We start from the raw sequence: 17,174 nt of genomic DNA, 5'->3' as shown, positions 1-17,174 counted from the left end.
GTAAAACAGTAGTCGTCTTCATCAAGGTGGAAAAAATATAACAGAATGTAGCTTGAGTGCTAGATTTTAAAAAATATAACAGAATGTAGCTTGAGTGCTAGATTTTTAAAAATATAACAGAATATAGCTTGAGTGCTAGATTTTTAAAAATATGAAAGAATGTAGCCTGAATGGTAGATTTTTAAAAATATGACAGAATGTAGCTTGAGTGCTAGATTTTTAAAAATATGACAGAATGTAGCTTGAGTGCTAGATTTTTAAAAATATGACAGAATGTAGCTTGAGTGCTAGATTTTTAAAAATATGACAGAATGTAGCCCAAGTACTAGATTTTTGGTACAAGATTTTTCAGTAGTTATATTTTCAAGAACTTTTGAAATCACAGTTATAGGAAAAAATTTTTTCAACATTTTCCACTTGGAAAAATTGACTCTTTAAGAAGGTGTGGCCATTAACATGTATTAATTCAAGGACCTGAAGCTATGTGTTACAATAAATGATAATACAAAGCTAATACTCTTAGGATGTATTAATACATGGACCTGAAGCTATGTATTATAATAAAATGTTGGTACGAAGCTAATACACTTAGCAGGTATTAATTCATGTACCTATAGTTCAGTGTCATGTTGAAATATCAGTGTGAAGCTAATACACTTAGCATATATTAATTCATGGACCTGTAGTTCAGTGTCATGATAAAATGTTACTAGTAACTTAATCAAATTAGTAGTTTTTCAACTGAACCAATCCATTTTTCATTTCAGGCATTTGGATTATAACAATATAACACAAGTTAAAAAAGCCTGGTTGTACAAGCTGTCTTCACTGAAAACTTTGTAAGTATTAAAAATATTGTTATTTACCTATGTAAGCATGTATAATAAATGTTAGTATTAGTAAATATAAACAAGTTAATAGTTGGGATGTTTTAATATTTATGAATATTAATGCTGTTTTTATACAGATCACTAACATACAATAGTATATCTGAAGTGGAGGATGAAGGTTGGATATTCTGTGATCATTTAAAAGAACTGTAAGTTGACATTTGTTTTCACTTTGTAATTTATTGTAGAATTTGTTTTCTAACAATTGAGTGAAAATACTTATATATATATATATATATATTAAACAAACTTTTTTTTAAGTCTGATGAAGTAGCTGTGATTATAAAAAATTATAAGACTAATGAATGCATTATGAGAATATTTCTAGCTGAAACCCTTGTGTTAAACACATTGTTTTGATCTTTCACACATCAGTTTTATGAAACTAATGATTGCATTATGTGATAGTGTCTTGCTGAAATGTATCGCCATTAAGTTTTTAATACTATTGCTATTGACTAATGTTTTCATCCTTCACATACTAGGGACTTGAGACACAATCAGTTGCATACCGTCTCAAAGGACATGTTCGCAAAGCTGTCCAAGCTTCATACATTGGACCTTGAATACAATAAGATATCGTATATTGAGGAAGGAGCCTTTGGTCATCTGACCTCTCTTTTGACCTTGTAAGCAATATGTTTATTAATACTACATTCTTGTACATGTCATATTCTTGTTCATTTTACATCAAATTCTAAAGTGTCCTCTCAATAGTATTTTTATATATTGTATAATTTTGCCCGTTGTTAACATTAAAGGAGTTATATGTAGATTAATTCAAATAGTTGTAAGGAAACCTTTTTCTTTAAAGATTGTATGATTATTGTACAGTATTCTAATAATCATTATATTGTTTTATATATATATTTATATGGCAGGTGGAATTAGATATTTTTTTATCTATTACAGAAAATTGGACCACAATGAGATTTCTTGGACTATTGAGGACACAGATGGTGCCTTTTCTAATCTGACCCACTTATTAGATCTGGGGCTAGCTCACAATAAAATTAAGTCCATTGCCAAGAGAGCATTTGTTGGATTGCACAGTTTGCAGCTATTGGACCTGACTGGAAACCCATTGACAGCAATCCAGGAAAATGCTTTTCAAAATCTACACACTCTGCAGGAGCTGTAAGTTGAATACTAGGACAACTAACATGATTGGTCTTGACAACAAAAAAATATCAGATAGTTCATTGTAAAATAAAAATCACTGTTTCATTAGCAGAAAGATTACAAGAATCCCACTTTATATGTGTTGATGTCATTGTAAGAAGTATACATAAGGTTGGTACTTATGTAAAAAATAAAAAAGCTTTCTGTTATGCTTTCAGTGCCTGCACAGCAGCCAAGTGCAGTATGGTAAATTATTAATGTGGTGTTAACGTTGATCTAAATATTTACCGTTCTTTTGTTTTTTTTGTGTACAGAAAATTCAACACTAGTAGCCTGCTCTGTGACTGTTCCTTGAAATGGCTTCCTAACTGGCTTATAATCTCAGGTTTTAGTCACAGTGTCACTGCTCATTGTGGTCACCCTGAGTCACTAAAAAACAGAAGCATATTTGAAGCTAGCCCTGAAAACTTCACATGTGGTACGTTTGTTACTTTCTGAGTGGCTCATTTTTAGCTGAAGAAAATACATAACTTAGGGCTATATTTAAAAAGCTTAAGAAGCATATCTCTAAAGAATATCTTGTATATAATCTAATTATAATGGTATAAAACACTTGTTTAACTCAACGTAATGTGTACGTGTGTCTATATATATATATAATGCTCAGGCAATCGAACATTCTTGATAGTTAAGTTTCTTATCACATGAAGTGAGTACTCAGTGTGATCTCCATCAAAATGAACGTGTTTATAGACATTAGGTTATCACTTGTGATGCCTGGAGTATCTTATATAGTGTCGTCACCACTTCCCTAATCTTAACTTGCATCTTATGTAATGCTTTTTGTTGTTGTAGATGACTCCCCTAAACCCTACATCACTGAAAACCCCCAAACACTGACAGCTCTGAAGGGTGAGAACACAACACTGGTTTGTAAGGCTGCTAGCTCCAGGGATACTCCTACCATTTTCCAGTGGAGGAAGGACAGCAAGGTTAGAGTGCTTAAAGTATCACATCTCTGTGCATGGGAATACATTTACTTTTAAGACAGTTCTTGCTTTTTACACATCTTAACATTGTTAAATCTTTCACCTTACGAAAGATTTTGGTTGTATGCATGTAGAAGACGTGAGAATTTCAGGACTTTTGACAAAGGTTACAGAGTGGTTTTTGACATGTGTGACTGTATCTCGTTATTTCTGTGGTGCAACATATGTATGAGATTATCCTCTGACCAGTGGTCAGTCTATTGTTGGAGAAACAAAAATAATGACCCAGGGTATATACATTCAGATGTCACATGTACTTTTTGTTTGTACAAATAATATTCCTAAAAAGGAAGTACTGACTTTTGGAAAACCATAACACCTTAAACCCCCAACCCCCCTTGGAAAACTATAACACCTTAACCCCCACACCCCCTTGGAAAACCATAACACCATAACCCCCTATTTTGGGAGATAATGACTCTTTGAAAACCATAACACCTTAACCCCAACCCTTTTGGAAAACCATAAGACTTTAACTCCCCACACTCCCTTGGAAAACTATAAGACCTTAACCCCCACCCTCTTGAAAAACCATAACATCTTAACCTCTTTTGGGAGCTGAGGACTTTCAATGCTACATACTTTAAACTCCCCTTTTTTAGAGTGAGTAATGACTTAAGGGGTCAAGGTAGCCTCATTGAAGACATAAATAACTTGTAACGTGTGTGTATTTTTTCACTGGATTGTGTGGGTTAAAATGCATGAGATTGTTACGTAAATTAAAGCATTATTGTTAGAATGTCCCTCAAAACAGTCATCTGTTAAATTGTTCCTGCCAAGCTGGCTTTGTATGTTACTCAGATTTAGAATCTGGTAATACTGTGTCAATATGAAGACAAAGCATTCACTTAAACTTACCAATTAATGACTATATAATTTATGTGAGCTAGTTAAGGTTTCATTAGATTATACGTTTGAGAACAAAATCACATCAAAACAGAGATATAGTCAGTATTAAATTTATAAGTATAATGTACAAAGTAAATTTCGATTTCTGAAAAAAGTATATATTTTTTTCTTTGTGTGTTCTGGTAGCTTATAACTATATTTTTTTTTATCTTAGTTCTAATAAAGATTGTACTTCTTTCAGTTGTTGTTAGGAGGAGAGATGGAAAACTTCAACAAGACAAGAAAGGACGGTGTTACAGAACATGCCAGTCTCTTACACATTCGCAATATTGACGACAATGATGAAGGAAAATATCAATGTGTCATTTCGAACCGGTTTGGAACTGCATACTCTGACAAAGCACATGTTACTGTTCATGGTGTGTAGTAAACTTTAGTTTTAAAGCATGTAATATAATCCACACATCTTTCCTTACCAAGTTCAGACTTGGGAAATTGAGTTAAGTTTTAAGAATACCTTATTGCAATGTCCCTATCATCAAATGTGAGGACAATCAGACTTTTCACATGCAAAACTTCTCTTGTTGAAGAAGATCTCAAGTTCAAAAGTGTATAAGGATTTTAATGATGGAAAAGGGTAGTCTTCAGGTTAATAATATAAAAAAAAGTGAGCTAATATATCCCCCAAATGTTTTAGTATGTAATTATTTTTACAAAACTGCAATTCCCTATTAAGATTTTTTTCAAATTTGTTAATTATACTATTAATGACTTTTTCTGTTCTTATAAAAATTTACACACAATTGTCGGTTTATGTATACTTTGAGATTATTTTCACAAGATACAAAATTTGTATAAATACTGTTTTCTCTGATGTCTTACTTTTAAATCAGAAGTAATGAGTATTTTTGGTTCCAGTGTTTCCCATTTTTACTAAAACACCAGTTGATGTTGTTGTGAAGTCTGGTAGTACTGCCAGGTTGGAGTGTGCTGCAATGGGTCTTCCCTCTCCAGAGATTGCCTGGCAGAAAGATGGAGGCGATGATGATTTCCCAGCAGCTCGAGAACGTAGAATGCATGTGATGCCTTCAGATGATGTCTTCTTTATTGTTAAAGTCAAGGCAAGTGACATGGGCATTTACAGCTGTACAGCCAAAAATGATGCTGGGATGATCATGGCAAATGCTACCTTGACTGTTTTAGGTTGGTGTCTGACAAGTTAAACTCACCTTGAAGTAAATAAAATAATATAAAGATCTTAGAAAACTGTCCCAACAAATGATTGAACTTACAACCCTTAGAAAGTAATAATGGTATGCTACAGAAGATTGAGTCTCAAATAGTATGTTTTAAAGTAAATCTGTTCAGAGTAATGAAGATCATTTTAACATGAGACATATCTTCTGTTTTTTTCAGAGCAGAATGGTATAAAAGTTTACCCTTGTGGGGGGTTTATGGTGCAGGTGTTTGCTCACCACCTTAATTTTTACTTGTTTAGTTTGGAGATGCTGCAGAGACTAAATAAGTCCTGTATGAAATCTGTTATATTAGTCTGTTAATAAAAAAATATTACTGTCATTTTCGTATATTTAAATGCTTCAAAATTATGGGCTTTAAAAGAATTTCTTATACTGAAATTCAGAAATTGCAGTGATTAGAATTGGCACTGTTCATAATCATATTTCAAATGTCAGAAGTATAGAATAACTGTGAACTGACTTCATGACTTGAGAAAAACTAGATATAGCATTTATAATTTTTTTTTATTGCATTTTAGAAACCCCAAATTTTGTGAAATCTATGGAGAATAAAGAAACGCGAGTAGGAGAAACGGCCGTCTTGGAGTGTATGGCTGCTGGCAGTCCAAAACCTAAGTTAGCCTGGATGAAGGATGATGCTCCTCTAGTTCCCACTGAAAGACATTTCTTTACAGCTGACAGTCAGTTGTTGATTATAGTCCAAACTAAATCATCTGATACTGGCAAATACGTGTGTAACATGTCTAACACAATGGGATCAAAGTCGGATTCTTCTTACCTAACGGTTCTGCCATGTGAGTTATTCACTTTACTGATAAAACTAATGCAAGATTTTTTTGTTTCTTTTACTAGAAATATTCTTCATTAGGCAGTTATTAGTCATTTTCAGCCCAGTTTAAGAAATGAACCACTGTAACTGTTTACTTTTAAAATAAAATGTTTGATAAACAGTCACAAATATTTCAGAAACCATATTTTAAGGATAAAAATTTTCTTCAAAAGATGCTTTGATAAAGTAGTCTTAATGGAGGATTTATACAGGGCCACCATTAACTTCCTGGATGTTATTTTTTGTATGTATTTTTATAAAAATAAGATTGTATTATATTTAAAATATTAATTTCAGCATGTGCTACATTTTAATCAAAATGTCCTAACATTTTTTGGGAATAAATTGTCTGGTATTTTTATTTTACTAAAATTTCAAAGTTTACAAGATTTGTGTATCTTCTGGTGAAATTATTCTGAACTCTAGCTTTAATGTTCTGTTACTTAAAAGTTGATGCTAAAAAAAATAAAAGAGATAAATTACTTTACATATATAGCTCTTGCAACAAAGGTAGTAATGGCTGGAGCAGAGGACGATAAAACTACAACTGGAATTATCATTATCTCAGTTGTGTGTTGTGTTGTTGGGACTTCACTTGTGTGGGTCGTTATAATCTACAAGACCAGGAAGAGAGGAGAGGACTATGCACTCACTAAAACAGATGAGACTACCTTGCCAGGTGAAACACCACCCTATAACCCATATCCTCAGGGTGTTGGTGTTGATGAATACAAGAACTCTGTCACACACCTGTTCTTGGACAACAATTCTGGTAAGTTGAGGTTTGGTCAACAAATGTTTATTGACCTACAGATGTTTATAAAAGTTCTGTGTAATCATAGTGAACTCATTACTATACAGATAGGTTATTACAATACAGATAGGTTTGGATATGGTTTTTGTTTTATTTTAACAAATGTTCCATATGAAGTGTCTGTAACAGATTTCTTCATTACAATTGCAATTGTGAGTAGTCTTGTCACATTTTATTTAGAGACAGCTTCATTTGTTTTTCTTTCCAGGGGCAGCTAAATGTGTCATGATAAGTTAAAAACATAAATAAATGTTTGAATACATTTAACTTATTATATTAGTAATGCTGTAACATATTCAAAATTGTTTGAAACTAATTAATTATGAACTACTTTAAACTAAGCTTCAAACTTAACAAAACTGATTACAACAATTTCAGTTATTTATAATAAAAAGTAAAGATTGTGTATATTGCACTGGGAACACAGCAGCAACCTTGTTTATTGCTACAACATTAACTGATACTCAAATATTGATTTCAGTGACTGTAGTCAGGAAGTCCATTGAATATCAGTTCTTGAGTAGTGTAGGTATTGTTTACACCTACATGTCTTTACTCTGTGAATTGGTGAAAGACCTCATCAGGACTGGATGTAGCAGATGTAGTGTGGTTGTCATATTTTCCTTTACTTTTTTACCTATATAATTGTATGGTATGGTCACATGTATATCATATTTCTAACACTAAAGACAATGAGGTGAACTAAACTTAAAAGCTAATTGTAAATATTAAGCTAGTCCTAACTTTTTTGTGATAATAAAGTCTACGTGAGTTTGTGTGTCAGAACAAAATTTGCACCGAGATATTTCCCACACCTAAAAACATAGAAATTTCATCTAGCTAGTAATCTCTCATCAATCTAGTTGGTCAAAACCTATAAACATCAGTTTTACTTTCATTATTTCTTGTTTTTCAGTAAACTATTTTGTAAAGATTTCCTTTTTTTTAAGTTTCAGTGCAACAAAAATATTTAATTTTTAATTTTAGAGCATTCCAGTCGAGATAGTGGTACTGACAGTGCCAAACAAAGCAGTGACCAACTTCTACCACCAGAAGAAAACTCTGGCCAAGTGTTGTTACTGCCGCATGAAAGAACCACATTGCCACACTTCAGTAGGTGTTTGTGAATCTTGTACACTAAGGTTATTACTTCAGTACTTGCAGCATTTGTTTTTTTTTATAAGGTCTATTGTTTGTAACTCATTCATCTAGAACAATTAGAAATTCCATAAAGTCCAATATGAGCAGAGGAGAGTCCTTTTTTGTGTTTAATATAGCAGCAGGACCTTAACATTTCTGGTCATGCAGGACAGATAAATATCATGCATCTGAACTTGGTTATTGGTGGCTTGAATAATTCATTACATAACAGGGGAGTCTGTGTGGATCATGTGGCATGTACAGTAGGGTAGTAATATTAGTAGTTTGTATGGACTGACTGTGTAGTACATATAGTAGTAATATTAGTAGTTTGTATGAATTGACTGTGTAGTACATATAGTAGTAATATTAGTAGTTTGTATGAATTGACTGTGTAGTACATATAGTAGTAATATTAGTAGTTTGTATGAATTGACTGTGTAGTACATATAGTAGTAATATTAGTAGTTTGTATGGATTGACTGTGTAGTACATATAGTAGTAATATTAGTAGTTTGTGTGGATTGACTGTGTAGTACATATAGTAGTAATGTTAGTAGTTTGTGTGGATTGACTGTGTAGTACATATTGTAGTGATAGTAGTTTGTGTGGATTGAATGTGTAGTACATATTGTAGTGATAGTAGTTTGTGTGGATTGAATGTGTAGTACATATTGTAGTGATAGTAGTTTGTGTGGATTGAATGTGTAGTACATATTGTAGTGATAGTAGTTTGTGTGGATTGAATGTGTAGTACATATTGTAGTGATAGTAGTTTGTGTGGATTGAATGTGTAGTACATATTGTAGTGATAGTTTGTATGGATTGTCTCGGGCAGATACGAGTTGGTGGTAACAGTAGTTGAACTTTGAAATAGGCTCATTTGATAACAATATACACAGCAAATTTCTAGTCTGTAAACTGTTGTGCTGGTTTTTTGTATATGTGCTGTAAGATCTAATATAAATAGTTACCTGAATTTTTAGATTTGTCCTGTAGTAAGGCATGTTTATTTTTTAGCAATATTTAATATAGTTATAGTGTAGCTATGTAATGTTCTCTTATCTTCTGTTAGAACTACTAAGATCATTCTTTCTGTATAAGTAAGTACATAATAGTTTTATCTTATCTCGGGATCTGTGTGATCAGTATTTTTGTATACATAATTTTGTCTTATCTCGGGGTCTGTGTGATCAGTATTTCTGTATACATAATTTTGTCTTATCTCGGGGGTCTGTATGATCAGTATTTCTGTATACATAATTTTGTCTATCTCAGCCTCAGATTAATATGACCAATATCTCTATATTTATAAATATGTTTAATTTTCTTCTGTAGGAAGTAGTGTGGGTAGCATGTTAGGTCAACAAAGTAACATGTCTGAGGACACAGTGCAGAGTTCTCCAAGAACAACTAGCAGTCAGCAGAGGAGGCCTCTTTTACCTACATTCCACTCGCACCCTCGAGACAAGTTGTGGAGAGGACGACCTATCTCTGCTACAAACCAGGCCATGGAAGATGAATACAGATCACACAGGATACCAGGTGGTCAACCCCAGTGGCCCGGCATAAAAAAGAAACGCTCGTTATCGGTAGACCACCTTGAAGTCAACCTAAGGCAAGGGGCCATTCCAACTCCCAGTCGTAGCTGCAGTACTATTTCTCAGGAATGTCCAGAGTCAGAACATGATGTAGCAGAAAGAAATTTACTTTGTAGTGATGTACCAAACTCTGTGGACAGTTGGAGTACGTGTTCCTTAAAGCATGGCACAGCTTCTAAAGGTCAGTTAATACCTTGAATTAGTCTGGTAATTGTGGGGAGAAAAGGGCTTTTTTCGAAACATTATTTTTATATTACCAGGTGCTGTTATGGCTGTTTCATTATGTTTTGGATTCTTTCTATGCCTAATATTTTTTAGCTTTTATTTGTAAATTTTTTAGATGACCAGAACAACAGAGGCAGTTTTTCACTGGACAATGAACATCAGTGTTTATCCTGTCAGCCTCTCCTAAATAGTCAAGGTGCAAGTCATTTTACTTCATCTTCCTGCATAGAAGTACAGGAGCCAGTGGCAAGCCAGACTGTCTCACCTTTATCACAAGCTCGAGTAACTCGTAGTCCTACCTCACAGGTAGGAGTTGCGTAGCATTGCATCAGACTTTCTGCAGCTGTGTTCCCGAGTGATTTTTGACAAGTTCTTTATGACGTGCCATAAAGAAAGTTATGTAAATAAACTGGTTTGTAAGTCTAGAATGAAAGGAATATAAATTAATGACAACTTAGGTGTACAGAATGCCAAGGCTTGTGGTCCTTTATTAACAAGTTTCTGCTTGTACAGAAAAGTCATTTTTGCCAAATGAACTCATGGCTGAAGCCACACAGGTTTGTTGTCGTGTATACATAATCAATGTACAGTTTTAAATCCTTATACCAGTCTATGTGTATAGACTTGTCAACTAAAGATGTTATGTATATTGCTAATTACGGAGCATGAAAGGGAGTATTTGGCTGTGCTTCTGAGTTGTAGTTTTTCTTTTTATCTCAAGATATCTCCAGCTGGAGAGGATATAAGATTTTTTTTCATACTTTTTATTAAGTCAAGATGTTATGTGCCAACCCAGATTTTAAACGGTTACCACTTAACCATGATAATTAAGATTAAGTTATCTTTTCATACATGAATGACCAAATGGATGTTTCCTTAAGTTATAAGAAGCTTGATAATATTTCTCTGGTCTGGTTGTGTCTGTTTTGTAACAACACGTATCTTTAGTTAAGAATTTTGAATGATCTTTTTAGGCTGTTTTATTAAATTGTATTTAAACTTTGTCTCAGCTAGATCTCTCTAGTTGGCAAGTAGCCATGACACACTTCAAGAACTCCACTTTACTTGTGTTCAGAGTGGATTTAAGGTCAAGAAATGTATGTTAAAAGTTATTGTTGTGGTCAGTGGAAGTGATGTTAGTTCACAAACAATAACTGTGATGATAATGGTGGTTTTATTGTCATTCTTACTTTTTTAGTTACAATAAGTTAGTGATTAGCATTCCTAAGTCATTTAATTTCATCCCCAACTGAATATTGGCTCATAGCTTGATATGTACAGAGGTGACATAAAACATTTTTTTTGTATATTACGTGAAATTCCAGTGGCCATAAACGTTTTGCAACTAATAAATACTTATCACAAGTAAAATTGTGTTTAAAAACTATAATTACTTTTAACTCACAGAGCCAGCCAATAAATTCTTGTGTTGTCAATATTCTTCAGAAACTAACAACATCCAACAGAAACAGCCAGTAAGTTATCCTATTTAAGATATTTCTTCAGAAACTAATAACTTCTGACAGAAACAGCCAGTAAGTTCTACTTAAGATATTTCTTCAGAAACTAATAACTTCTGACAGAGACAGCCAGTAAGTTCTACTTAAGATATTTCTTCAGAAACTAATAACTTCTGACAGAGACAGCCAGTAAGTTCTACTTAAGATATTTCTTCAGAAACTAATAACTTCTGACAGAGACAGCCAGTAAGTTCTACTTAAGATATTTCTTCAGAAACTAATAACTTCTGACAGAAACAGCTAGTAAGTTCTACTTAAGATATTGCTTCAGAAACTAATAACTTCTGACAGAGACAGCCAGTACATTCCCCTACTTAAGGTATTTCTTCAGGAACTAATAATTTCTGACAGAGACAGCCAGTAAGTTCTTCTACTTAAGATAGTTTTACTTATTGAATATGTTTAGAAAAGTAATATATTCTAACTGACCATGTTAGCCATCATATTTAATATATTTTTTAGACTATATTAATTGCCAATTGATAATAACTACCAGAACATCACCACCCTTCTAGTAGGTTTTTAGAAAACTAATAACTGCTTACTTGTAAGGATTGCAGGTAATTGTTGTACCTAAAATATTGTCACAAAACTATAACCATGAAGGTATTGCTTAGAATCTGTGAGCCTGCGAACTAACATTAACTTCTCCAATAAAATCATTAAGAGGGTTAATTGTTTATTAACTCATTTCTTGTACCATTTAGAATATTTCATAGAAACATGCTTTATGGATTAGACAACAGAATCCATTATAAATAGTGCTGTAGAGAAAATATTTGGGCATATTGTAAAGTTGTCTTATTTCTTATGATATTTTACAAAGCTATAGATTAGTGAAACTGTTTGTAGATTATCATGTCAGGATATATTACAAGGCTTAATGTGGAAAGGGTGTGGCACTGTCTAGTTTGTGATATCATTTTGATGTGATCGTGAAGAAGCCTATGTAAATTTTACCTGCAAATATATATAGGACAACCTTTGTATTTAATAAATATCCACTCACACCTTTACCCTCTTCTGTCATAAACATTTGTAATTAACAGTTAGTAATTAATATGGACCTTATTGTAGCTTTTGGGATTATAATTACTAAATATTTAGTGATAATTTTTCATTAACTTGTAATTAACTGAGATATTATAGCTAACAATAAGAAATTTAATATATTGTCACAGTCAGTGATTCCTTTGAGAATGTATTATTACACAGGAGCACTAATCTCTATAATAATAGCTACTTAGAACCTGATATTGTTAATTACTCGAGTAAAACATTGTCATTAGATAATAGTACAAATTTCTTAATATCAAGTAACTAATTGTAATCTTACACTGTTAACAAGTATTTCAAATGCACATCCTTTCTATCATATTTGAAGAAAATTCCTATTATTGTTAATGGTGAGACTTGTGGTATTAAGCTGACGTTTTCTTGTCTTTTTCGATTTCATCTTTGTTCGAGTGGCCACCCAGTGGTACAACGGTATGTCTGCGGACATACAACGCAAGAAACCGAGTTTCGATACCCATGATGGGCAGAGCACAGATAGCCCATTGTGTAGCTTTGTGCTTAACATCAAACAAACTTGTTCAAGTAATTCTAGCACTTTGAAATTACAGACAGAGAACACAGCATGTGCGTGTTTTGCGTTTATGCACACAAACTGAAATTCTGGCTTTCCAAGTTTATATGCTTGCACTGAGAAATGAAACAACTTATAAAGCTTTATAACCGATAAATCAAAAAATAAGAATTTCAAAGAAAGCATTTGCCTGAAAAGTAAATTTATTTTAACATGGCTTTGAAGACAACTTGTTATAGATTAAAACCAATGTAAGTTCAAACAACGTGATGTACAAAGAATCAGAGAGTTCCTCTCCATATTTTGTCTGTTTTGTTTTTTCTTGTGCCAAGTGATAGAACTCAGCTTTAGTGGGTACTGAGGTGGTTTACAGTTGAATAAGTGTACAAAGATTGTACATAGAACAGTTCTTTGGTCTATTTAAGAGATGTATTTACTTCTTTGCAACCAGAAGGAAATTGTGTATATTTTAAGTTTCGTCTGATTTTATTTCACGTAGTTTATTTTCCATGTTTTCATGGTGTGATGCTGGGTGGTCAGTTCTAAAAAAATATTGTACGCATTCAAATAACTTAGAGGAACAATTATTTAGGTTTTTAATGTTTGTTTTACGGTTTTAACGAAAGTATATACTGATTTAAGAGTGACCTAAACGATACATGAACAGAGATTGTAAGGTATGAATTTGTATATTTCAATATTAACATTGTTCTCCTGATTGTTAGAAACTGTTTAGCAATGAGTGGATTTATTTAGCACTGCAAGATTAAGTTGTTGTAAATATGTCCTTGTTTACTAGGACGAGACTATTTATCACGTGTCAAATATTTACAGATAATTTGGAAACAAATCTAGCTAAGCATTCTTGTGCTGTGTCAGTTTAATGGTGAATGCTGTTTGCTCAGTCTTTATAACGTTAACGTGACAACATATAGTAGACTTTTATGATACACTTAGATGTTCTTATCTTTATATATATACATATATATAGACACACACACAAACACACACGTATGCATGTGTTTGTGTGTGTAATATATATATATTTAGAAGTTTCTTCTGAAGCTCTGAAGAACAGCAGTTGTGGTATGATGAGAGAATACATTTTGTGATCAGAAGTTTAAGATGTCTTTCATAACTAAGAAAAAAAATGTTCTCTAGTATGCCATTTTTTGTTCCCATGAAAACCTATTAGTATTCCTAGCATCATATCCATGTGAGCCCATTGTCTAGCAAACGGTGAAATAAAATTTATCACAATAAAAATGAGTGTTTGGTGTTTTTAATTACAAACTTATCTGACTATGGATGTTAATTGAATCAGATAGGAAGTTGGTGAAAGTTGTATTAAGAAGAACAGTAGGATGGAACTATTGGTTGTAAGTTATGGTGGGTTAACGAGAAAGGCCAACATTTCCAAGCAAATGGAAATGCTTCCCCCCCCCCCCAATACAGCATAACCCTTTGTAACGTTTAAAATGCAGACGTCTTTAAGTTCATAACTATTACTTGCATTGCCTTTTTTTTTAACCATTGATACCTGTAAAATCACAAGAGACACAAATCTCGCATCTAGTTGTTTCGTGGTCTGTGTAGATTTTCTTTGTGTACTCTTATCTGGATTTGTCAAGATATAAAGAAATAGAAAGCCAAAAATCCTAATTTTGCTGCGATTTTTTCCTTTTGGCCCCTGTAAATTAAAAGAAAAAAAAAACCTGCTTGTTTTAGTTTGTGAAAATTGTCGAGAGGTATCTTTATGACAACTCTAATTTAAATTGATGGGAACTGCAGACTAAAACCTGTTTTTTTTTGTAATCTTTGATCCCTTAATATTGGAACGTGGGCTTAAGTAAAAAAAAAATAAAAAAAAAAGATTTCTGGGCATAATTGTGGAAAAGAAGAAGAAAGAAACAGAAAATATGATTTCCCCCTCCATTTCAGGTGCTTAAGACACAAAGTATTGAGATAGATTAGTTTGAGATTGACCATTTATTTAAAGGCCTATTAGAGAACAAGAATTTGATAATCTGTTCTTGGATACATATATATATAGATACACACACAAATAATTAAACTGTTAAAACTCCTAATGTTTAATGTAAATTCTATAAATTGGCGTGTTTTCCTATACAACCAGGAATTTAAGTAATTTATCCACAAAATATGACAACTTCAATTATTCAATGCCCCTCTGCTAAGGACCTGTTTATATGAAAGTTGTCTTGAACTTGAGCTGAAGTGGTAGCCTAAGTCGCTAAGCCTAAATGGCACCTATACTCTAGAAGCGTGCATTGTAAACTTTTCCATTCGCTTAAAATTTTAATGTACCTCGGTGGGTCAGCGGTTAGCTTACAGACTTGCAACGCTAAAATCAGTGTTTCGATTCTTCCTAGGGGTCAGAGTACAAATAGCCCATTCATCGTGTAGCTTTGCACTAAAAAATCAACAGTTTTGACATTTGAATATTCCCATTAAGCTAACCTGTCCACATGCTCAATGTGATGACTTAATTAGTTTCAATAAAAGTCAAGAGATACAGACTTTGAGTGGATTGTTTAATTTTAATTCAACGTTTCGACCACTCTTGTGGCCATCATCTGGTAACTATCGTCTATTAGTTTCAATTGAATTTTTATTTTTTTTTGCTTACCGTATCGCTCGATCTACAATAAAAAAAAATTATTAAGAATGTTGTCTCTAATGTTCCACAATCACATTTATTCCAGAACAACAAAAATGTTTGCTAAACCCTTCTCACAATAAACAATTCCCAAATAATCTTGGCACAGTACGTTACAATATCCAATATGTTAAGAATGCTGTGTTTACTAAATTTATGTAAAGTAATGAATATAACAACATTTTCTACAAAGACCAGTTCCCCTATATATTTAAGGTATTTTAAACAATAAAACAACGGGTACTACTACGACTGATGATGGCCAGTTAATTATATTATAATTTATACTTACAGTGCTGAAAATGGTAAAACATTAAGTATTTAGGACGCCACTACATTTTCAGTACTTTAAAGAATAGAACAGCGGTACGAAAAGCTCGTATACGTTTAGTATTGGAAAGAATTAAACAGTATATACTATAATGACCAATTATTTCCTTAACTTAAAGTATTTTAAAAGAAGAAACAATAGATAAATCATGTACTACGGAATATTGTGTTGTTGGTACTCTATAAGTAAACTAATAGAATTGGTGTTTTACTTTTAGCAATACTTTGTGGGGAAAACAGTATATACTACAGTAACCAAGTAGGCCTATAGGGGTGTCCCTAGTGTGCAGTTGATCACAAATTGTGCACCTGTAAAAATAGTTGTGCAGTTGAAAATTCACCTATTTATATGAATTCAAGTGGATAAATATTAAACATATTTTAAGATTACATAATTCCATTCCACGGTTGATAAATAAATATATTTACTAGAATATTCTTCATTTTTTGGACCATTTGTTCCTAGGCCTGTATATATGAGGTACAATAAGGCGTCGTGTATTAAAAAATGGTGAAGTTATAATATAATTGTGCAGTGGGAAAAAATCCTTAGGAAAAGCTCTGTAGGCCTAACACTGTACTAAAACAGTTAATACAAGAATAACCAGGTAGGCTTCACCAAGTGCGAATCCACGATTTTAAGTTGAGGGAGAGCGATCTTTTTTTCCTGGAGGAACAGGAATTACCGTATTTTTCGGTGTATCAGACGCACTTTTTTACCCCAAAATTTGATGTCAAAATCTGCTTGCGTCCTATGCACCGAAGGTATGAATAATATATATGTATATATAAATATACACAAGCCATGCACAGTTTAGTTCAATTGAATGTGTTATTTATAACAATAGTGGTTTTTTTTCCTTTTAAAAACATAGCTATTTATAATGCTCCCTAAATAATAAAAAAATAAATTATAGTAATGGATGAGAGTGAAAAAGCTTGTAAATACACGACGATCCCTGTTTAATGTGGAGCAGAATAAGGCCGTGTCAGGCCTAACTTTAACAAATAAAAAATCGTTTTTGAGTGCTTGCGTTGGATTCAAATGTGCAATGCGCTTGACCAATCAGAGCGCTTAATGCAATTAGCGTCGGTAATCGCCTAATCGGTTTTTCAATTTTCATTTGATACTCGGCAGTCTGGCACGTGCATATTGTCAAGTTGGATGTGTCACCGAAAGCAGAAGTACCGTATCTTAGGCCTCGGGAGCAAAATAGTTGTTTCTTTATTTTTCGTTTTATTTTTTCACCCCTTACGATGTCTAAAGAAAAGAGACTA

The 17,174-nt window shown here is 32.9% G+C and overlaps 1 protein-coding gene across 3 annotated transcripts in view; it reads left to right on the top strand.

The window, feature by feature from the left end:
• The window catches only part of LOC106463402 (leucine-rich repeats and immunoglobulin-like domains protein 3), a 70,973-nt gene extending 57,135 nt beyond the window's left edge, over nt 1-13,838 (top strand). For all 3 annotated transcript variants that reach the window (XM_022390878.1, XM_022390877.1, XM_013923423.2), the window contains 13 exons: nt 768-839; nt 968-1,039; nt 1,376-1,519; nt 1,803-2,027; nt 2,327-2,490; nt 2,868-3,004; nt 4,152-4,329; nt 4,829-5,113; nt 5,688-5,963; nt 6,495-6,770; nt 7,800-7,925; nt 9,291-9,734; nt 9,894-13,838. In XM_022390878.1, the coding sequence (XP_022246586.1) occupies nt 768-839; nt 968-1,039; nt 1,376-1,519; nt 1,803-2,027; nt 2,327-2,490; nt 2,868-3,004; nt 4,152-4,329; nt 4,829-5,113; nt 5,688-5,963; nt 6,495-6,770; nt 7,800-7,925; nt 9,291-9,734; nt 9,894-10,099 (2,605 nt within the window). In that variant the 3' untranslated portion in view covers nt 10,100-13,838. The remainder of the gene's footprint in view (nt 1-767; nt 840-967; nt 1,040-1,375; nt 1,520-1,802; nt 2,028-2,326; nt 2,491-2,867; nt 3,005-4,151; nt 4,330-4,828; nt 5,114-5,687; nt 5,964-6,494; nt 6,771-7,799; nt 7,926-9,290; nt 9,735-9,893) is intronic.
• The last annotated feature ends 3,336 nt before the right edge of the window (nt 13,839-17,174 follow it).

Source organism: Limulus polyphemus, unplaced genomic scaffold, assembly GCF_000517525.1.
Source record: "Limulus polyphemus unplaced genomic scaffold, Limulus_polyphemus-2.1.2 Scaffold1397, whole genome shotgun sequence".
In the NCBI taxonomy this organism is placed as follows: domain Eukaryota; kingdom Metazoa; phylum Arthropoda; class Merostomata; order Xiphosura; family Limulidae; genus Limulus; species Limulus polyphemus.
Note: the sequence above shows the minus strand (reverse complement) of the source record. Positions and strands in the feature narration are given on the sequence as shown.